This window comes from Penicillium paradoxum (assembly GCF_028828445.1).
Source record: "Penicillium paradoxum strain IBT 22861 chromosome Unknown utg000006l_segment0_segment0, whole genome shotgun sequence".
NCBI classification, from domain to species: Eukaryota; Fungi; Ascomycota; class Eurotiomycetes; order Eurotiales; family Aspergillaceae; genus Penicillium; species Penicillium paradoxum.
In genome coordinates, this window is record NW_026643184.1 from 1,804,911 (window position 1) to 1,826,994 (window position 22,084).

Below are 22,084 nucleotides of genomic sequence, written 5' to 3' on the forward strand. Positions count from 1 at the left end.
ACACGGGCGTTGCTGACGTATTGCTGCCAGAGCTCTGGACCCGACGGCAGTAGCCACTCCTCCCTCACCCCATCTCCATTTCGTATCGACCATCTCCCTCCCTACCTCCTATCCGACCATGGAAGCCTCCGGTCCCAAGGCAATTCTCACATCCGACAATTTCCACCATGCACAAGAGCTTTCCCGGGCGACCTCACCCGGTGGCGAGCCCGCGGCCGTGAATAGCGAAGGCGAGCCAATAGCCCGCGTGCGACCTCGTACCTATCCATACTCCAAATATCTCCCATATGAATTGGAAGATGAATCCGAACGGAATCAAAACCTGCGGGAAATTTTGAATCAGCTTTATATTGCAGTGGAGGCTGGCGATTTTAACCCAGGAGCGGTGCACTGGACACGCGAGCTTCGCGGCTGGCTCTCACTTAAGTTCGATCCAACTCGCGCACAGCGCATAAGCCTTGTGAAACTGTATTATGAGTTGGCACTTGCCCCCGGGATCGACCCGTCGGTCGCGGAGCGATTCTCCAGCATGTTCATGCTTCTCACCAAGTGAGTTCGCTTTTTAGACTTGTTGCGGGGATAATATGGTTGCTAATCCAAAATATAGGCGAAAGCATTATCTCAGACCAATCAAGGATCTTACATTAGATTGGAAGCCTCTCTACAAAGAGCTCAAGGCGTTTGTCCTGCCTACAGAGTCCGGCCTCGTTCACTCGACCAACCTGAAACGAAATGTCAAGACCTTGACCAAACTTTGCGCATTCGCTCAATTATTCATTGACCCGTGTGAACTTCCCGCCATGCTTGAAGAGTTCTTGCCGCACTATACCACATCATTCTCAGAAGGTGCCTTCGTTGTCGCAGGGCTCATTAATTTGCTGCTCCCGACATCCCCACCTCCCGATTCGCGAGCCGATCTCTTACCGCAGAACCATCTGCCTACACATTTCCATTTGTGGTCCTTAGTTGGTCGGTCGAAAACGTTTGATACCACTTATCTAGACTACTTTTCCCGACTGGCCCGGGATTCTCTACCGGCCGGTCATATTCCGTTCTCTGAGTATGGTATCTTCACAAAGGAGCAATCCGCACTTATCTTCACCGCGATCCTAAGACTGTTGGAGATCCCTGTTGGGCAATCCACTTCCCCGTACAGTGCGTTAGTGGATATCTCATCTGGTTTGGGTATCATGCTTGACCGAGATGGGCGCAAGCACCCAGTTGCTCATCATATAGCTCGATGGATTGTGATGTCGCTCTCCCCGGCGTGCGTCGACTCGGAGGTTTCAATTCTTACACAACTAGAAGGCCTTATCCAAGCCGTTGAGACCTTCTTCCATCCTTCTAATGCGGGCGGGTGGACCAAGACTCTGTCACAGCTAGTTTATTACCTGACTGATTTCTTCGTCATGCGTTGGAACCGGGAACAAAGTGGCGAGATGGATATTCCGCCTGAGCGACGGTTGAATGAGCCTTTGAGGCGGCGATTTGTACTCTGCATCCGTGATGTAATTTTCATGGGAATCTATGCCAAGAGCAGCACTGCAATGACTTTCTCCCTGTCGACTTTGCAAGGTCTGGCCTACTTGGAACCACATCTCATTCTACCTGGGGCATTGCAGAGAATCTATCCGGCGCTTCAAGGCCTTGTTGAGGTGCACCGCACTACTTCATCGCTCCGGGCTATGACATCGCTCTCTCGCGTTATTTCGCGCACCAAGGGTTATCGCTGTCACATGACAACTTTGCTGGGTCTGACACTACCTGGTATTGATGCCAACGATCTTGAAAAATCGCTCCATGCACTTTCATTCATTCAATCGGCCTGTTACAATATTCCAATGGTCGATTTGACCCAAGGGCGCGATGACGTCAACTGCAACATGCTTGCCATGCAATGGATTTCGGGTGAAATGGAGAGGATGGAAGAGCAAGGGGCAGATGTACAGCTTGGCTATGACACGGAGCTGGATGATGCAACCGAGGAATTGATCTTGCGATCTTCTACATGTGGTTTCGGAGATTTCACGATAGCTTTTCTGGGCCGCGTCTTCACGTTATTGGAGAATCTGCCGGACGTCTCCAGAGTTCGAAATGGTTCTCCCGAAGAGAATATTGTGAACACTCTCCCTGCCACGTTCATGCCTTTGCTTGCCTCTCTGTCTCCAGAGTATTATGATATCGCTCTAGGGAAGATTGTGGATTTCGTGTCTAACCATGTTATTCACCAAGCTCGTGATGCAATGGCTTTCATTTGCAACGCTCTATGCAAGGTCAATCCCGAAAAGGCGCTCAAACGGTTCATCCCGGTGTTGACTGGGGCTATCCGTACTGAGATCGAAGATAATGGCGCTGGGTCGACCCGAACTACAGGCACCGATGTTTTGCCTCGTGATCGTGGTTTGGTCTGGAATGTCAGTATGCTCAGCATGTGTGTGGTGCATGTCGGCAGTGCTGTCATCAATCACCGCCAAGAGCTATTCGACATTGCAGTGTACATGCAACAGAACTGCCGTGGCATTCCTACGGTTCATATCTCTAACTTCATTCACCACCTGCTGCTCAATCTGACGGGAACATACACCAATGATTTCTCGCTGTACGAACCTTCAGTCAAAGCGAATGGTATCGAACCGAAGCTCTGGAGCTACCAAGCCGATGTGCACAATCTCAACATCAACTGGCATGTACCTACGCGACAGGAGATTGAATTTGCCGTCGACGTCTTCAAAAGCCAGACAGAGGCGGCCTTGAAGCAACTATCTGCACTCACTCATGAGACATCAACTGTCAAACGTGATGGCAGCGGCAAGGATTGGTCAGATGAGGTTTCTCGAAACCTTGTCCTCTTGCGACTCGTGTTGTCTGGAATTTCTGTTCTCTTTGATCCCAAAGCCGCATCAACCACAACACAAGGGCCTCAAAATGGTACCTCTGGGGATGTCGAGATGGCAGATGGCGTAGATGACGTTGATACCGATACCGATGCTTCCCTAGACAATTCTGATGATGGTACCATCAGACAGTCTTTCACTTATCCCACTGGGTATTCTCTCAAAGAAGATGACCAGTTGTATACTACCATCCACGAACTCCGCGAGAGAACTGGTTGGGTCTTGCATGAGGTACATCGGTTTTTGACCGATAAGCAAGAGGATGATGTCCCTTGCTTTGGCGCTTTGTACTCTGCCTTCAGATCGTGGTTTGTTGATGTGGGCATTGAGAGATCCGCCCACGTACTCGACCGAGTGACTAGGCTTCTAGCAGCCGACATTCATCCTTATAAGATGAGTGGTTTGCGAAAGGATTACCCTAGAGCTTTGCTTGTGCGCAGAGCCAACGTGTATCACCTCCAACGCTTAAGACACAACGCTTCTCCCCGTCCTCGATCTAAGCTTGACGAGATTCTTCTCCTTGATATTGCCGAGTCTTGTGTCTCTCTCTACACAGAAACACGCCGCAATGCCCAAAATGCAGGCGAATCGGCACTCAAGGCTGTCTATGGTGGTAGACTGCTTGTCATTCCGCCCCTGCTCACGGCTCTACAAAAGGGTGTCAAGGATAATGATTATGCGCGCATCAAGGGAGCACTTTACTCACTGCTTCTCAGCAGCGTAGCCAAAACCGTCGGACGGAATTGGAAATATGCACCAACATTGATCAGGACATTCATCGATGCCAGCGCCGTTGACAAGCCCTCCGTTCAGAAGATTTGCTCCACCGCGGTGTTCCAAGTTATGGACTACGGTCGCGCCATGGAGCGAATGGCTATCTTGGACCAAGATATCGTAGAAGCCATTGCTCCTACTGAAGATGTCAGCGGGCAAATTGAGAAAAAGCGTGCAGTCATCAACAACAAGCGCGCTGCTATCGAGAAAAAGAAAGCCGATCTGTCTGAAGAGTTGGTCAACCTGGCACGTATATCGCATTGGAAGATCGCCAGTCGCGCTGCGACTATCGTTATCACCATGGGTCTCCGCTTTGACTATATCGCCAGTGATAACTTGATCGAATTGATGACAGTTGGATCCATTGATGACCACCCTGGTTTGCGAGGCATGTACTCCCAAGCCCTTATTGCGTTGTTCACTATGATCGATGTGCGTGCCATTTGCACCCACGAATACAAGAACTATATTCTTGGACATCAACGTTTCCCCTCCAAAATCAAAGTGGCAACGAAGCCCTACGAGAAGGGATACACTCAACAATATCTCTCAAGCTTTGCACAACCAGAGGCAGAGTACTACGTTGACCATGATTTCCCGGGTTGGCTTGTGTGGGGTAAGACCATGCCCGCTTACAAGTCCAACGTCGCGCGGGACATTGAGTATGATGAGGTTGAGTGGCAGGTCCGCACCAAGATGGGCAAGATGCTCACTCGCCAGTGGTTCCACAAGTTCTTTATGTACCTGAAGCAAGAGCCTCGGGATCCATCGGCCGACAAATTCCGCATGTCATGTGCTATGCTGCTTCTCTACGCTTTTGAGCTCATGATCCGTGACGGTCTTACAGCTGTCTCCTTTGAAGAAATACAAGAAGAGATCAAGGGAGTCTTTGAGGATGGCAGTGATAAACATCAACATCGTGCTACAGCGGAAATTCTCGGAGCTTTGATATCCTCTGTGACAGACACAGGTGTGGAGCAGCGGACTATGGTCTGGGAGTATGCTTTCCCTATTGTGCGAAAGATCTTCACCGATGGCCTCACCCCCGAAAATTCCGGCTATTGGACAACATTCCTCCACATGATCCTGCAATGTCGGGATCCCCGACGCGCCTGGCCCTTGGTGGATTGGCTGTCCAGCTTCCGCCTTGACATGTCAACCAATGCAGCATTCAAGGAGAGTTCTAAGATCAACCTCTTGCACCAATGCATCATTGATTCTGGTTGGCACTACCAGCTTGACAAGCCCATCGTGGAAGATTTCCTTGCACATCTGGACCATCCATATAAGGGCGTTCGTGAGGCAATGGGCCAGACTCTTGCAACTATTTATCGCACAAGATATCACGAGTCTTACCCTGATGTTCAACATCTTCTTGAGGCCCAGAAATCTTCGTCGTCCGTTGGCGCATATCCTTACCCGCCCACAGCTGATTTTACGAAGATGATCCATGGAGTTTTCAGTCAAATCGAGGAGTGGCGCAAGGCCAGAACTCCCGGTCAACAGACACCTTCACCCTACACCTCGGGCAGTAAGACGGTTCTTCTTTGGCTAGACTCCACTTTGTCTTCTCACGAGTGCACACAACTTGTCTCATTCTTCCCGGATGTCTTTACTGCGCAGCTTCTCCACATGATGGATGTGAAGGAAGATCCAGAGCTCCAATCTCTCGCATACCACGTTTTCCGTCATCTCCCCAACATCCCTTACCCAGCCGAAAAGAACTCCGAATTCATCCAATCTCTCATTCGCATCGGACAAACATCCCCATCGTGGCACCAGAGACTGCGTGTCATGATCAACATTCAGATCATTTACTTCCGCCGCTTGTTCCTCCTCGATCCCGCAGATCGCGATAAGCTTTTCGAGTGCATTGCTTCCATGCTCGAAGACCCCCAGCACGAAGTCCGCGCTGGTGCCTCTGCCACTCTTTCCGGTATGGTGCGATGCTCCCCCATCTTCCTGCGGGAGAAGATGGTCAGTCGCTTCCATGAACGCTTCACGAAGGTTCTGGCAGACAATCCTTTCCCCAAGAAACCAAAGAATTTCCGCTCAGGAATCGCCTCCTCTGCTGTGTCATCTGGTGCCGGGACTCCCACTCCAGAGCACAACCGCCTAATTATCGTTCGTCACGGTGCTGTACTTGGTCTTGGCGCTTTGATTCAGGCCTTCCCGTATAACAGTCCTCCACCTCAGTGGATGCCCCAGGCATTGACCTCGCTCAGTACCCGTGCGGCCAATGATCCAGGCATCGTTGGTTCGAGTGTGAAGTCGATTATCAGCGAGTTCAAGAAGACTAGACAAGATACCTGGCACATTGACGCAAAGGTTAGTGATTGAGGCCCTCAGGGGCTCATCCCTCATATCTCTTCGGAAGCAAGTAGCTAACAATGTTTCCTTTAGGCTTTCACATCAGATCAGCTGGAAGATTTGTCCGGTGTTTTATGGAAGAGCTATTTTGCATAGATGGTTGAGTATTGGCTGCTCTTCAACCTCACGAGCAGGATTACTTTTTGATTATTCGGTTTAGACAACACATAATGGTAATACAACGAGCCATTTGTATATATCCTGGGTTTCCCGTATCTTTACCTCTGATAGAATCTATCTTTAGTCTTGAAATCAAAAACCTGTGTTACTTTGTACTCCCATTCTCTATGTATCTCGGTGGCCCCCTGGGGAATCTACCCGGTGTGTTCAACTCTATAATTAGGGCTAAGCTAGAACAGGTTTTAAGGAAAACGCACTCTTAGGATTTAGTCACACATTCGCAGCACCTAAAGAAGGCATCCCTCATGTTGGGTACATAAGTTGCCTTCTGATAAATTTCCTCTGTACAGCAATCAGACTCCAAGCTGAGGGTTGATACGAAATCGCGCTGTTTTCCACGGCATGATATTGTGTGACACATATGTCTATGTAGTTTATTAGCATGATACCCTAAAGAAGAGCATATTTCGCAGGGAAGTGCTAAGGTTGATGCTATTCTAGACAATGTTTCATCATGAACAGCACGTTGAGACTATGTGAGGCATTACCCAAACCTACCTAGACCGCGATGTAGTCAACAGCGCGTAGTGATGACATCGTAGCACCCAACCACCACATGTAACTTAATGCTCAAGCTCCTGACAGACAATCTCATCTATTGACTTTCCCCATATCTTTGACGTGTCAATCGAAAACATCCTGTGTTCTTTCATTTTAACTGTCTGGTCATCACTTCTCTTCTCTTTCCTGTCGTTTCCACTATCTTTACTACACGGCTTTCGAAGCTAGATTATGTGATTTATCATCTTGCTTCACAACTTTCATTTACCATGAAGCTCCTCACAAGGAACAGCGCGCCGCCTGTCTTTCACACTAAGTTCAACGCCTCACTATGGGATCGACGGTGGACCTGGTTGCGCTGGTTGGGATATCTTATGTGCCTAGTCTTCATTCTCCAGACAGGTTTCTATCTATCTGGTGGACAAGAAACAAGCCTTATTCGGGCTGTTTATGCTTCTTGTTGTGGCCCAAGGGTCCTTCGACCGGGGCAGTATCATCTAGCTACTCCCATAGGGGAGGCGGCAGATCAAGACTCATCCGAGCCAGATGAGATGGGCATGGCTCATGACCGGAGGTTTGTTTCTTGATGATTCCCATGAGTGCCTTGATATAGGATGATACTGAGACATGATCCTCGTTAGGGACAAGCGATTCTATCTTGGCGGGACTCTAACCCTAACGAGTATCGAGTCCGTCAACGCTTCGCATCCAGTTCCGTCAATCTACGACCCATACCCCCCATACAACAGCCGGAAATGGAAGAAGCAGTTCCATGGAAAGTTCCAGTCCTGCCTTGGTCCTCGGGGTCGTTATCTTGATCGCAAGTCCCCGGAAGATATGATGCAAGTGTACAAGGGCCAACAAGCGGGATTTCCACCTCCGCGATTCGGATCGTACGAGGCATTGGATTTGGACGGTGAAGTTTGTACGGATAGATACTCTCGCTTCGGAGCATACGGTTACGATGAGAATGGCGAGGATGAGATACCGGGCTTCACACGTCCTCGTGCGGTGCCCTGGTGCGAAGTTGATTGGTACAAGCTACAGTCTCTCTGTTTGGAAAGAAATGCAAACAGATACGAGTCAACCGAGATGATTAACTCTTTGAATCAGAATGCACTGGCCTTTGATCTTCCCCAGGCCCCTAAGAAATCATCCGAGTCACGCACAAGTGACGCGAATGTGAAACGGTTCCATCCTCGCTCAGCGGTACTGATTCGGGCATGGAGTGGACTTCATTGGAAGCCTCACCATTGTGAATATCTTCGTTCTCTGATTATGGAACTCTCATTGCATTCTGGTGGAGAATATCAGATTTTTATCCTCATTCATGTAAAGGATGATATGATGCCGATCTTCTCTGATATCAAGACCATTGATCGGCTCAAGAATTCCATCCCAAAGGAATTCAGAAACATGGCTCTTTTCTTTAACAACAAGCTGTTAGAGGCCTGGTATCCCAGGATAGAAGAGCATAGGTGAAGCAATTCTCTCCGGATAATCCTCTTAAGAAGTGTCATACTAACATCATCCAGCCCTCAACTCCAACACCACCAACCTCTACAGATCTTCTCCCAACTCTACCCCCATTTTGACTACTACTGGCAACTCGAAATGGACGGCCGACACACAGGACATACCTACCACTTCCTCGGCCGCGCTGTCTCCTTCGCCCGCCAACAACCACGCAAATACCTCTGGGAACGAAATGCCTACTTCTACACCCCCGATGCCCACGGCAACTGGAGCGAGTTCACCAAAATGGTCCACGACAGCCTCTCAGATCGTTCCGATGCCACAATCTGGGGCCCCATATCTGGCACAGGAATCCGCCCCCTCGGCCCCGATCCACCAGTCTCCCACCCCGACAGCGACAACTACACCTGGGGCGTAGGCGAGGAAGCCGACTTCATAACCTTCCTCCCAATCTTCAACCCCCAAGACACGCAATGGACATTCCCCAATAAGATCTGGAACTTCAAGAACGGCGAGAACACACCGCGGCGCGCGGCAGTCATCACCATGGGCCGGTACTCCAAGCGGTTGCTCGATCTGATCCACCACGCGCAGGCGACGAAGGGTCTGGGTCTTGCGTCTGAAATGACAGGTGCATCATGGGCTCTTTTCCACGGTCTCAAGGCTGTGTATGTTCCGCATCCGATTTACGCGGATGGCCAGTGGACGCCGAAGGAGCTGGCAAGGATATACAACCCCGGTCCGCCGGAGAATATCAACGGTGGACCGGACAGTATTTGGAACTTTGATCATGTCTTTGATCATATCACGTACCGGCTGTCGTACATGTTCACGACGCATAGTGCAGAGGATTTGTACAGGCGTTGGCTGGGGTATAGGACCGCGGAGCATGAGGGTGGGAGAACAGTGAGTATAGCCTTTTTCTGTTTTGCTTCTTGCCTGGATGGGAAGTTTGAGCAGACTGACTGATATATATTATCTATTCTAGTTATCCGAGGATCGCTATGGTCGACATTGCTTCCCATCCATGTTCCTCCATACCATCAAAAATACGGCTCAAGGGATGGGGCCTGACAGGGCTGTTCCGTAATTCATCTGGGGTGGCTATCTGAATGTTTTTTGTATGGTTACTTTTGCCTGGGGCTCGTGGAGTTCAGCTATAGAACATAATACCTTGTCATTTGCTTCCATATCTATCACGGAGGAACCCGAAGTCATTCTACACCAATCTCACCAAGAGGGTTGGTCGCTTCTGTTAAACTATCTCTCTCGTAAATATAGCATCTGTCACACTGCGTTTTTGAAACCAGGCAAAAACACTGTCCCTTTCAACCCCTTCTTCGTCTGCTTCTGTCTTTTCAACACAGCAATGGTCATTCCTTCAAAGGTTACCGGAGCAGTGACTTGACGAAGAACCGGACTGATCTCATCCTAAAGATAGGACCACAATAATGTCGGATACCTTCTGGTTACTCCAGTTCATGGGTAGATATATGGAGGCTCGTCATCGGTTACAGGTAGGTAAACACATAGGGCCACCATACATGTAGCTTTGAAAGAGACATTTTTCGTTGGAGAGGATATCTGATTGACTCTATTAAACAAATTGTAGATGAATTGCATGAAGCCAAGGATTCCTCGCTGCGTGCATGGGAGAAAGGCAATTAAAAAGGCCAACACAACAGGCCGAAAGGCAAGAATTAGGCAACTTATGTACGTGAATGGAACAAATTGAGAAACCGAGAGCCATGAATCATTCATGTGCTCTGTGAATGTTGATAATCCCGTCCCAAAAATGAAAGCAGTCCATCTCATGACATCGTAAACAACACTGAGTGCCTCGTCATCTCTATCCCCTGGAATTATACTTCTCATTGAAAGCATTGACCGCTAGGGGAAAGAAACAGTTAGTCTAAGACAAAATTAAGCTCGAATGAGTAAGCACTTACCGACAGCAATCTGTCTATACAGCCAGTTCCGCGAGCTTTCGTCTTGAACAGGAATGAAGGGTCCGTTGGCACCTCCCTTGAGGGTGATACTCATTCCGGTGCGCTCTTTGGAGATGGTCTGGATATCCGTGAGACGGATATCCCACTCGGTGACGAGCTTCTTCGTGCGGACGAGCATGATACGCGCGTATGTTAACAGAACCAGCATGTCTCGACCAGGAAGTTCGAGATGGGCAATGTAGTCCTCGTTGAAATATTTGCCGTCGTCAGTAGTCTTCAGCCAAAACTGTCCGAGAGCTTCACGCTGCGAGTACGGGCGCACGATGCCATCAGTACCAATGAAGCGGGTGAGTCGGACACGATCGAGACCTTCTGCATCGAAGACAGTAGTAGTATTGCGGACACCTTCTGCAAGGTCTACGGGGAAATTGTTAGTATTGTATGTCAATAAATAGGTTATGATCCAACTTACTGGAGGCAAGATCGAAGGCACCGATTGCCGGTTTAGTGGCCAGGCCTAGAACACCCTTTCCAACACCCTTGAAGAATCCTTGGATACCTTCTTTCTCAGCGCCTTGTAGTGGATGACGTGCTAAGCCACCGATGCCGCTTGCCAAACTACTTGCAAATGCATTGCCACCAGCCGTGATTCCGTACAACGCATGCTTGGGACGGTTGCGGACCTTAGACATCCGGCGCTGAGTCTGGAACTCCTTATCAAGAGTAGCAGCAGCAAGACCCTTGGACATACTTCCAGTGAGCTTGGCCATACTGTCCGAGAATCCGAAGACAGATTTCTTAAAGAAGCTTGTGGCACCCTTAGCAATACCGATGCCCAGTTCTTGGGGACGGTCGGTCATGACCAGACCCTGATATGGCTCATAGAAGATGGCCGCGACACCAGAGCTGACATTATTGAACAAACCGACAGGATTGCCCAAGAAGTCAGCCGAGCCGAGAATGATATGGACCTGGCCCAGGAATTCTTGAGTGTAGTGTTCACGGATATTGCCGACCAGTCTGGGGAAAGAAACGCGAGCGTTCTCGAGCATTAGAGCATTGAGTCGGATAGGTGCATCATTGACATTGCCCATCGACATCGAGATAACATTGACAAAGAACATCAATGGGTTAGAGGGCTGCATAGTATCTTCCACGTTGACGCGCTCGGTACGCATGAAAGAAATATCCAACTGCATGGGCTGGAGATGAAGGAGCTCGAAGTACACATCTTGTCCATTGTCTGCCTGTTGTGGCTCTGGAATGTTGAGGTCTCCATCGCACAGTTTGCCCTCTTGTTCCTCGGTCCAGGAAGCACCAGGAATCTTGACAAAGTCAAGCATGGCAAAGATGAAGTCCTCATCAAGTTCCAAAGTCATTTGCTGTAGAAGCAGAGTCGCGTACTTGATATAGAGAACACCGTACGAGTCATCCTTGACCCGTGTAACCATTGCGTGGAAGATCGGGTGTGCTTCCATCTCCTTTCCAGTCTTCGGAACAACACTGGGATAAAGCAAGATGGGGAAGATGCCACCGTAAAGCTGGTTGTCAATCTGAATCCACTTGATGGTGGTGTTCAGAGTCTGATACAATCTTGACTCCCTGAACTTGATCTCAATCTCGCGGAAGGTGAGATAAAGCAGTTCCTTCAGGTTCTGATTGATCAATGAGATTCCAATGCCTCCCAGACGGAGTTGTGCCTTGAAGTTGACGTCCGAGTTCATTTCCTTGACCTCGAACCCGGTGTTTGTGCCAGTCTGTGAAGATTGTCCCCTTTGTTGTTTGTACATACTCTTCGATGCCTTGAAATTGGACAGTACAAGCGTTTGAGTCGGGCCATCGGCAGTAATATTGATGTCAATGATCTTCTGGTATCCGCCAGGCTGCGAGGGTGGAATCCGCATTGGAATCAGGTTTCCTATCTCAGCAAGCTTGATATGACGCTCTTTGCCCTGGCAGGTCAACACGAGCGACTTGTTTTTCGTCGCAGGGTAGTCCCATGCATATGGCATGATACTCCGTGGGGGGATTCGATATCGGATTGGCCTCCAGCCGCTAGTCTGATCATCTTCGTCATCATCGTCCTCCACATTTGGATTGGCTTGATAGAAGATGAACTCCATATCACTTTCATTGCGCATGGAGAAGGGCCAGTTACGAGACTCAACGCTGAAGTGCAAGAAAAGAGTTGCTGCTTCCAGGATGATATCAATCTTGATCAGCTTCTGGCGCTGGTTGGCCTTGGCCAACTTGACATGTACGGTTCCAACGTCTGCAATGCTGAACGGAGAAGACCATTGGTTGTTGACACCAGGGAAACACAGGCACAGCTGTTTCTCTTGGACCTGGCGCAAGAAATGAAGTGGCACCAACTTGCCATTCTGGACCTGGAGGACGTTGGACGAGCCTGGCTCGCGCACCAGGATATCCTCGTTCAGATTGCTCTTCAGGATGAAACGTGGGGCCAGAGTGACCACCTTGGTCAGCTTGTACTTGCCCTCACCTTCGGCAACAGACACTCCGGAGTGGAACTCAGATTTGCCTTGGCGGTCGGGGAATATGATCTCGAAGGTACTTCCGATGGCCTCGAAACTCTGCGGTTTGCTCCATGCAGAATCGCTAACTTTTAGGATAGATCGGTTTTTCTGGTCCTCGGTGGCATAAGAGTACATGTACGGCAGTGCACGTCCCTCATCTCTTGGGTCGGCTCTGAGCCCTTGACCAGCAGCGTTCCTTGCAGATTGAAGGAATGCTTTGCTTTGGATGTCCATGGGAAGGCCGGTCTTGTTCAAAATAAGGTATGGGCTGTACACAGAGACCTTGAAAGCACCGCCACTGTTGGGGATGTTGAAGTAGTGAAGCTGCAACTTCAGTTGAAGACCGCGCTCGTCTTTGAGGGCCAAGGTATGCTCTCTGCGGTAGTCTTGCGCATTACCGTTGACAATGGCGAACTCGCTTTGACGGAAGACGGTATCTTGCAGATCAATGCTGAGCAACAACAAATGAGACAGTTCCACGACGTGGACTGGGCTGACGCCACCCTTCCTCAAGAAATTGGTCCAATCCTTCTTAGTGTTCTTGTCATAGATGCGGTACTTGAAATCGTAAGGCAGAAGGTTCTGAATCTCAACAGGAGCAAAGATTCGGATTCTCATATAGGGATAGGTGCCCGTGAGCGAATTTTTGCTGTCGAAAGTTGCGTTCATTTGGAAATAGAACGGAGGAGCCTGCTGTCCACTCTCGCTGACACACTTGACAGTGCGTGTGGGTCGCCTAATAAGGTCCTTCCAGAATAGCCGTTCATCAGACCAGTCATATCCGAAGCCTTGATCAGGACGAACAACAATGGAGTGGAGATATGCGGATCCAACAGGTGCTGGTCGTGCATCGCCAGGCAAGATCTTCTCGATCTTCAACAAGTGGCCTTCTCCGGGGCTGAAAATGCCCAATTCAACAGGAATTTGAGTGTTGTTCTCGATGAGAAGTGGTGAGCGGAATGTGATGCACTTGACATTGTCTGGTCCCAACTTGACCTCGACAAGTAGGCGGTGGAGAACATTTTCTTGCTTTGGCTTCAAGGCGTAAATAGTCTCGCCTTCGCGCACAACAGGAATGCGGCTGATGCTGTCAAAGCCACTACCCTCCAGCTTCACACCAACCACTCCACCGTGACCTTCTGGTGTCAGAGTTTCACGGATAGCGGTAGAATCTTCGAATCGCCATGGAGATTCTTCTCCATCAGCAAGTTTCGCCGCTGGCCCATCCCCTTCTGTGCTAACATCGGCCCAAACTCTGAGGTCAAATCCAGTGTAGTTGCGAATCCTATATGGGGCATCAGCACCTCTTGGCTTGGAAAGGACATCCTCGTCCGTTGAAAGGAACTGGAAGGATTTGGATGCGAGGGCAATTGTGGCGGATGTTACGGTAAGCTCCATCGTTTTGTGCGAATACACATCGAAAGAGAAGATATCCGGATTGACCTCCTTGGCCATATGGAATCCCAGTTGCCATGGTTCAATCAACGGCTCCCAGGCTGACTTCGAGAAGTTGTAGACATTCAAGAATGTCTCAAAGTTCGTATCGGCATTCAGCGTTGATGACCAGTCGCGTACATCCACGTTGAATTTCTTGACACTCCAATCGAGCAGAGGTAGATCATGTAGATCACCAATGAGAATGACTCTAATGCCATCAATCTTGGCAGACATCTCTTCCCGCTTCAGGAGAACTGAACTTTGTGCAGTACTCGGCCTTTCCAGCTGTGCAACACCTTGGCTCAAACGACGAGCCCTCTTAGCAATAGCAGAAGACGTTTTGCTGGAAGAACGGCCTCTGGTAGTCTTCGCGTCTGCGATTTTCTTCACTTCCCCTGATTCAGTCTGCTGAGAACTCTGAGCTCGCATCTCGGAAGCCTTATTGACAATCTGGATTGCCATCAGGATATCACGCAAAGACAAACGGAGAACCAGAGGCTCAAGGTGAACCTCAATAGAAGTCAAAGCAGACCCTCTCTCTTGTGCTCGGCTATCAACGGACATTTCAAGTGTGAAATCATCCAGAATGCGAAGTCGGGAAGTTTCAAACTTATCCATTCGGCACAGGAACATGCCCACCTTTTGGATCTGCAGAGTAGATACATTTTGGTGGGAAATGAGAACTTCCTTGGTACCAAGGACGATAGCTTCAGAGTGTGGAATGGCAGGGTTGGCCACCATAATCACTTGAGCGTCGACAAGGTTCACCCGGAACGATACTGTCATAGCCGCTGATGTGGCATCGCTCGAAGAAGCCTCGGTTATGGCTCTGTCGGAGCTTGTAGCAGTTAGGGATCCTGTTTCGGATTCCTCGGGTGACTCGCTCTCCTCTTCAACTACTTCGATTGGTTCTTCAGAGGCAAATGCAGACTGACTGAACGACTGCAAAGCAGAGAGATAATCCAAGGCAAACATAATGCGAGGGCTGTCAATTGTCAGCATCGCAATGAGATGTTTTTCTGGTCCTCCAGACATGGATACGCTAGCCATGAATTGCTGCTGGACATCGTTGTTGATCAAAGACATGATATTCCTGAATTTGTTCGAATCCTGCTTGCGACTATCACGGATGGAGAACGAATGGATGAGAAGCTCCGACTCCAATGAGCCATCTGTCAACATGCGTAGCTTCACTCGGGTGTCATTGAGAGAGAACTTGGACAGACTCGAATCCTCTAAGTGACCGACAGGTTGATCATCGTTTGCTAGGATAAGCTCCAAGCCAATACTATCAACCTTGAAAATCATATCGAGTCGTACCCAAGTCTCCTGAATTTCGGTGTTGTCCGTGGGTGCTTCTCCGGGGGAATTCTGTGCTTGGGCTGCTTTCGAGGTAGCCTCCCTCGTAGGCTCAGTCACCGATGAAGGCAAAGATTCCAAAGCCTCGAGCTCTTGCTGTTCAGCATCGGTGGCAAAAGCGCCTGGTATCGACTTTGAAAGCTCCAGCAAGAACTTGAGCTGACTCTGGGAGATGCGCAGATTGATAGGAGACAGAGAACTTTCAATTTCCATGTCCGGGCGTGGGTTATTGGCTTGATGCTCCAGATAACAGATACTAAACTCGAGGTTGACCTTTTGGATCATCTCTAGTTCTTCAGATGTACCATCTTCGAAGTTGAACTTGGAGGTAAGGCGTATGTTGCGGACACCAGTGGAGATGACATTAACAGCAGGGCTATCCTTTCCTTCGTCCATGGGCACAAACTCATTCTTGGCATAGATTTCACCAAGATGAGCAGTGATTGTGTCCCTAGGGCGATCATCCGTCATGGCGCGTGGGAAAACCACGATGGGAGTCTTAACAACAACATCAAGTCGCATCCGCGAAGCATTCTCTTGAAGCTGATTGGCCTGGTTGGCAGCAGCCTGTCGAGCTGCATTGAAAATGGCTTGCATTTTGCCAAATTTGACAAGGAAGTTGATGATTTTACGGTAGGGCTCCTCCAGGAAATTAATCTTAATGGAACCAGATCGCAGATAGACCTCGGAATCATAGCCGGGATACGTGTCACTCGCTGGGTCGAAGGTCTCATACTTGAAGTCGGCGAAATTATCACCTTCTATGGTCAGCAGGCGCCGGATATCAGAGTCCTCCGCGGCACCCAGGTTGACATCATCAACCAAGGTCAGACTGCCTATACGAGATTGGATGAGCATAGAGCTGCCCACGAGGAAGATGCCCACGTCGGCAGTGTTGAGACTCAAGGTTGCCAAGCGTACCCCATCATTGTTGAGGACGAGTGCAATACTCTTGAGATTAGCTCTGATGCGAAGCTTTCCAGCCTGCTGGGGTTGTTCTTCCACAACTTCTGTGCCTTCGATAGCCTTGTCGGTTTCTGGACTAGGTTCAGTCGGCTGTTGAGGGTTTGTAAATGTGAGGAGAATGAAGTCTAGGAGGGTGAGAAGCGTTTTCCTCGTCACGACAAGATTGATAGTCGAGACGGCTATGTCAAGGTTCATGGCGACCCCTTCATATGTTGAGTCAAATTCAGGAGACTCGGGTTTGACCCGCACCATCTTCAGCTGGAACAGGTCTTTGTCTTCGTCAGCATCAAATCCTTTGGAGGAAATGATTCTCTTGAACTCAGGCATCGGGTTTTCCTCAATATAGTCGTCCACGCTCAACGATTTCAGGACAACTTCGGCAACCATATCATACGGACGCATGTAGAAGTCCAGCTCAAAGCCTTCCGCAATCAGTTCAACCAACAAATCATCTCGTTGCGGATCATGGGGATCGGCACGGAATAGCGAGCCACGAAGACGGCCGACAGTGAACTTGAATTCGAAGTCCCTGCGATGGATGTTAGTCGGCGTATCCACGCTCTTCTTCACATGGTCGCTGTCTGTTTCGGACTCCTCCTCGTCATCGACAACGGGAAGCTCTCGTTGGGCTGATGGTTGGAACGATGCTGATCTAGCTCGTGTAGCTATGGCTGCTCCTTCCTTGGCAGCCGCCGTGGCAACTGAACCAGACGGAGGAGTATCTGTATCGAATTGGGGGATTGCAATATCAATCAGCTTCATCAAACCCTTATATTTGGTATCGGACATTGATGCATGAAGCTCTGGCAAATGTCCAGAGATGCGTGTTCGGGTGAGCTGGGTCACCTTCGGCACGATGCACATCTCCAGGGCAAAATCGACATTGATGCGGTCAATGATGTGGAAATTCCTAGACTCGACATTTCTATTAAGCTGCGCTTTGGTTGCGTCAACGCCAGGTCCAATGAGGACCTGAGTGGAGTCTAGTTTAATGAGGAACCGATCGTACAACAGATGTTCTAGTTGCTTGTAATCTTCTTCCTCATATTGGTGACTCTGCTTGGACTGGAGATCCCGCATCGCTTGACGGTCGACCAACTCGCTGTTAACACTCACATGACCTGCATCGAGAATCAAGCAAAGGGAGCTTGGTTGTGTGATACTTTCTGGGACAATAATCAAGGGTGCGTTAATGTCGAACTGCGCATCGACCTTCTTGTGCTCTTGCAAGGCAAACTCCAGGCCAGCTCGAGTTTGCTGTCTAAGCCCTTCAACAGTGGCTCCCGCAGTGTCCAGAAGAGCACCGATGGATTCCATGTGTCGCTCGGGGGGCTCAAAGAACTTAACAATCCCTACGATGAATCGAGGATTGTAGATGACTTCAATACTCTTCAGCTTGACCTTCACTGCTGTGTCTGCATCGCTTTCAAGTGGATTCTTCTCCAATTGCAAATGGAACAGACTGTCCTCATCTTCAAGGTCATCCGCGCTAGCTTGTGAGGCGAGATCATCATCGTCGCTTGACTCTTGATCTTCTATAAGCTCAGGAAGAGAATCCTTGACCTTGACAATTTGGGGATAGAGAGTCCCGGCAGTAGTGCCATCGTACATCTTCAATCCACCAAGGTCAAGATCAAGAAGATATGAATCAGGGCGCTGAAGAGCCTTGGCTCGGAAATTATCGAATACCAGCTTCATGACTTCGTTCGCCGCGCCATGGGGGTCCTGAATTAGAGTGAAGCTACCAGCCCGAAGACTCCAGTTGACCTGAAGCTTAACCCATTCCCGAGGTACATCAACACTTTCAGCGATGGCTTTCTTTTCGTCCCAATCAATGGCGTTGTACAGCTCTTGTCGCTGTTCCTCAGTCATGGTCTCCTCGGACTCTTCTTTCTTAGCGCCCCAGAACCAGTCGGACCATGATTGTTGTTCCGCGGGTTTCTTGACGCCGACATTTTCTTTCCGTAGCTGATTTCGTGCAAGTGAACGCCAGAATCGGATATCCTCGTAGCTGAGTTTGGCTTCCAGTTTCTCCAACTGCTTCGTTTCTTCGGGTGTGAAGATTTCTTCCTTCTTCTTTTTCTTGAACAAGGCAATGTATGCGATTCGGTCATCTCTGCGCTCCTTAATGTAGCCCCAGGTCCAACGTCTGTTGCGTTCCTGGATCTTACTGAGAACAGCTTCTCCGGCGAACCTGAACCATGCCCGGGGGTCCTCCTTCGGTGAGGTCTTAGGCTGGATTTTCTTATGTTCTTGATGGCGAATGAAATAGTGGAACAAATCCACCAACATCAACGCATCGCGATATTGTTTGTCATCCAAAACAAAGCCGAGCTCATCGAACAGCAATCGCGCTTTGATTGCAGGCCGATCATATTTGCCTGACTTGTCCATCTCCAATCCAGCACGGCCACTGACGGGTCGCAACATAAATTGGTTTCCTTCATCGGCATCAATGGCTGTCCTGAGTTTCTCCATCAAATCGGCCCGGTCAATTCCCTGGGCTTTTGCACCTATGTCACAACCCCGTCCGGTTCCGAGGAGTGTAGCATCTGTATTCCAATAGACTGAGAGAGCCCCGAGGACAGCCAATTTATGCGTGACATCGGAGTCGGATTGGATGAAAGTTGGATTCCACTCTCCATCTGTGCTGACAGCACTCAATTCCTTGAGCGTCAAGCCGACAGCAAATGGATGTCCAGGCGATGCGATAGAGTCTTCGTAGCGGAAATGCACGTTCTTAATGGAAATCTGCAGATTATCCACCACGGCCGTAATCATACTCTGTGTGAAGCTCTGGTTCCGACGCTGTTCTTCTTGACTCATGCCCTCCGCATTTCGCTCGCGCAGAATCTCAGCGCTCTCAATTCGTTCCATCTTCAGTACATTTGCTCTCCTTTCTTCTTCGGCCGGGTCGTAATCCGCATCTTCTCGAGGTGCCGCGAGGAGGAAGACATCTTCAATATCGACTTTTACCGGTTTGCCTCGTAGATTTGACCATGGGATGGATAGTGTGAGCTCTCCGAGATGGCCTTCAACAACGTTCAACGGGAGGCGTAGCTGATCGAGCGCTTCGCGGCGCAGTTCGAGGTTTCGTAGCTTGACGTCGCCTGACCAGATTCCGATGTTAAGCTGCGTTGCATCGAAATTCTTGACGTAAATTCCTAGAAATCGGTTGAGAAGATTGGCAACGACTCCCTCCAACATGCTTGCGGCGTGCGGCCGTAGACCGGGCCTGGTGGTTGGGCTCTATGGCCGGGGAGGAGGTCGCTTCACTCGTGTGCGTGTAGCGATTTGATGCTGCCTACCATTGAGAGTTCGCATGTCAGTGGTAATTCAAGGGGAAATTAAAGCATATTCAGAAATGTGTCGCTTACACGATAGAGTTGCTTCTAAGAACCCTGGGTGATAGGGGACATTCAAGCCATTCAGCTATGGGTGGGCTGGGAGCACGCGCGATACCGAGGTGGAACTTTCCCCTCCAAGAAGAGCGGAACTCGGTCTCTTGCAATAATTAGCTCTCGGGTTAAGGTTAGGATGTAAGGGAATAACAAGCGCTAAATGGAGACAGAATGATGTTGGGTATCCAAGGCCAGTTAATGACCTTGTTTGCGTGGATCAAGAGAGGTGCTATCTGTTACGCAAAGGAACGAGGGTGGTACTCGGTACAGAGGGGGTACAACTTCTTACACCAACAGCGGGTATCATTTCCGCCTACAGCCGGAGTACTTCATAAGTACACAGTACTCAGGCTGCTATACGCTTGGCACTACGTGGGGAGACGGGGGCCAGAGGCGCTTTGATAGGTTTTTTCTCGAGCACGAGGCGATGCACTGAGAATCATCCCCTACTATGTATGTAATTGTAGGAAAGTGTACCGTACCGGTGGATACGCCTGTTTACCCCAGGAGTGACGTAGCCATCTCCTGGTTAGTCAACTAGGGCTGCTGCCCCGACCGGTTGGGCGCCTGAGGCATAAATACCCTCGGGGCCTAAGGCAGAGACTTTCTGCGGTTCCGGCTGCTGCGGTCCGCCCGAAACCAGACCACACCTCATCACTCGGTCACTTCATTTCTAGATCTTCTTATTTGTTCCCTCCCGGAAAACTCACGTCCTCGACTTCGAGATCAAGTCACTTTCCGGGTGTATACCCTCAATCTCCACTCTTCCACTTCTCTCCAGCTTTTTTTTAAGGCCAATTGGGTGAGTTCAAGCTGCTGCCCGGCCGTACCCGAGGCTTTTCTTCTCCCGCGACTTGCTAACCGGATGACCACGAAAAGCTGTATATCTCCACCATGTTGTACCGCAACGCTGTCGCCCGCTCTGCGCTCCGCGCCCTCTCGAGCTCCAATGCCTCCGTGGTTCGCTCCGCTCTGGGCAACCAGATCTCCAAGGCCCAGATGACCTCGTCTGCCCGCACTCTGATTCGTCCCTCCTTCTCGCCGAGCTTCGCGCTCGCTGCTCACAAGCCCGTTACCACCGCTCTTGTGCGCTACTCTTCTTCTTCTGCCAAGGTAAGAGATGACCTATTATCAATGATTTGCGCGGAAGCATTAAATGGCTAACCTTTGATACTACAGCACGATGAGGATGATATCGATGTTATGGCGGGTATGCGATCCGAGGCGGTACGTATTTCCGTTCACATGTGGAGGCAGCCGAACATATGCTAATTAGGCATCGCGGTTATAGAAAGTTATCAAGGATACCTTCAGCTTGAGCGGAGTCCCCAAGGAGGCTCTCTTCCTCGGTATGGCTGGTGTCGTTCCCTACCTGGCCACCTCCCTGCAGACCGTCTACCTCTCCTACGAGATCAACCGCGCCGCTGCTCTCGGTGATGGTCTGATCTTCTCCGGCCAGAGCGCTGAGCTGATGCTCCACATGCTGGAGCCCATCCAGGTCGGCTACGGTGCCGTTGTAAGTGATCCCAAATCAAGTCGTGAAACATCGGTTTCCAGTTTGCTAATCGCTGCTTCTGCACTAGATCCTTTCTTTCCTCGGTGCCATTCACTGGGGTCTTGAGTGGGCTGGCTACGGCGGCAAGTTCGGCTACCGCCGCTACGCCGCCGGTGTGATCGCCCCCGCTGTGGCCTGGCCTACTCTGCTGCTCCCCGTCGAGTACGCCCTGATCAGCCAGTTCCTTGCTTTCACCTTCCTGTACTACAACGATGCCCGCGCTGCCGCTGCCGGCCGTGCTCCCCACTGGTACGGCATGTACCGCTTCGTGCTGACCTTCGTCGTCGGTGCCTCCATCGTGGCTACCCTGATCGGCCGTGAGCAGATCCAGCAGACCCTTGCCTCTGAGCACAGCATCAAGGACAAGATCAACGCTCTGATCTTCCTGCAGAAGAAGGAGCAGGAGGAGGTTGAGAACCGCCGCCGCGCTGAGCTCGGCGAGGAGTCCGAGTAAATTTGCCTTTTGATAAGGTGAGGGGCGTCAACTCCCCGAGACTGATCTCGATGTTTGCATTACCCGTGATTTCCTGTAAAATACGCAGAACGCACTAGGGCGGCCACTGAAATTTTCTTTTGTTCAAAATTGGAGTGTCAATAATTGGAGACGCCTGAGTCGAGTCGCAACGACGTTTTTCTTTTTTTTTTCCCTTACTAGTCAGGAGGGTCTCGAGGAAGTAGATATAAG

At 50.0% G+C, this 22,084-nt stretch overlaps 4 protein-coding genes across 4 annotated transcripts; 3 read left to right on the forward strand and 1 right to left on the reverse strand.

Annotated features, from left to right (window-relative positions):
- Positions 1 to 118: 118 nt before the first annotated feature.
- Positions 119 to 6,134, forward strand: N7457_007113 (proteasome activator BLM10; the record flags this gene model as incomplete). Its single annotated transcript, XM_057178156.1, has 3 exons — positions 119 to 549; positions 608 to 5,996; positions 6,072 to 6,134. 3 exons carry the CDS (start codon positions 119 to 121, stop codon positions 6,132 to 6,134), a joined length of 5,883 nt encoding a protein of 1,960 aa, XP_057029900.1.
- An 854-nt stretch (positions 6,135 to 6,988) lies between these two features.
- N7457_007114 (DUF3405 domain-containing protein) lies at positions 6,989 to 9,285 on the forward strand (the record flags this gene model as incomplete). Its single annotated transcript, XM_057178157.1, has 4 exons — positions 6,989 to 7,293; positions 7,361 to 8,197; positions 8,255 to 9,101; positions 9,184 to 9,285. The coding sequence occupies 4 exons, from the start codon at positions 6,989 to 6,991 to the stop codon at positions 9,283 to 9,285; spliced, it is 2,091 nt and encodes a 696-aa protein (XP_057029901.1).
- A 759-nt stretch (positions 9,286 to 10,044) lies between these two features.
- N7457_007115 (membrane morphogenesis protein VPS13) lies at positions 10,045 to 19,650 on the reverse strand (the record flags this gene model as incomplete). Its single annotated transcript, XM_057178158.1, has 3 exons — positions 10,045 to 10,085; positions 10,145 to 10,561; positions 10,617 to 19,650. 3 exons carry the CDS (start codon positions 19,648 to 19,650, stop codon positions 10,045 to 10,047), a joined length of 9,492 nt encoding a protein of 3,163 aa, XP_057029902.1.
- A 1,088-nt stretch (positions 19,651 to 20,738) lies between these two features.
- On the forward strand, positions 20,739 to 21,853 carry N7457_007116 (DUF3429 domain-containing protein; the record flags this gene model as incomplete). The annotated part of the gene is made up of 4 exons (XM_057178159.1): positions 20,739 to 20,957; positions 21,024 to 21,071; positions 21,136 to 21,360; positions 21,428 to 21,853. 4 exons carry the CDS (start codon positions 20,739 to 20,741, stop codon positions 21,851 to 21,853), a joined length of 918 nt encoding a protein of 305 aa, XP_057029903.1.
- Between the last annotated feature and the right edge of the window lie 231 nt (positions 21,854 to 22,084).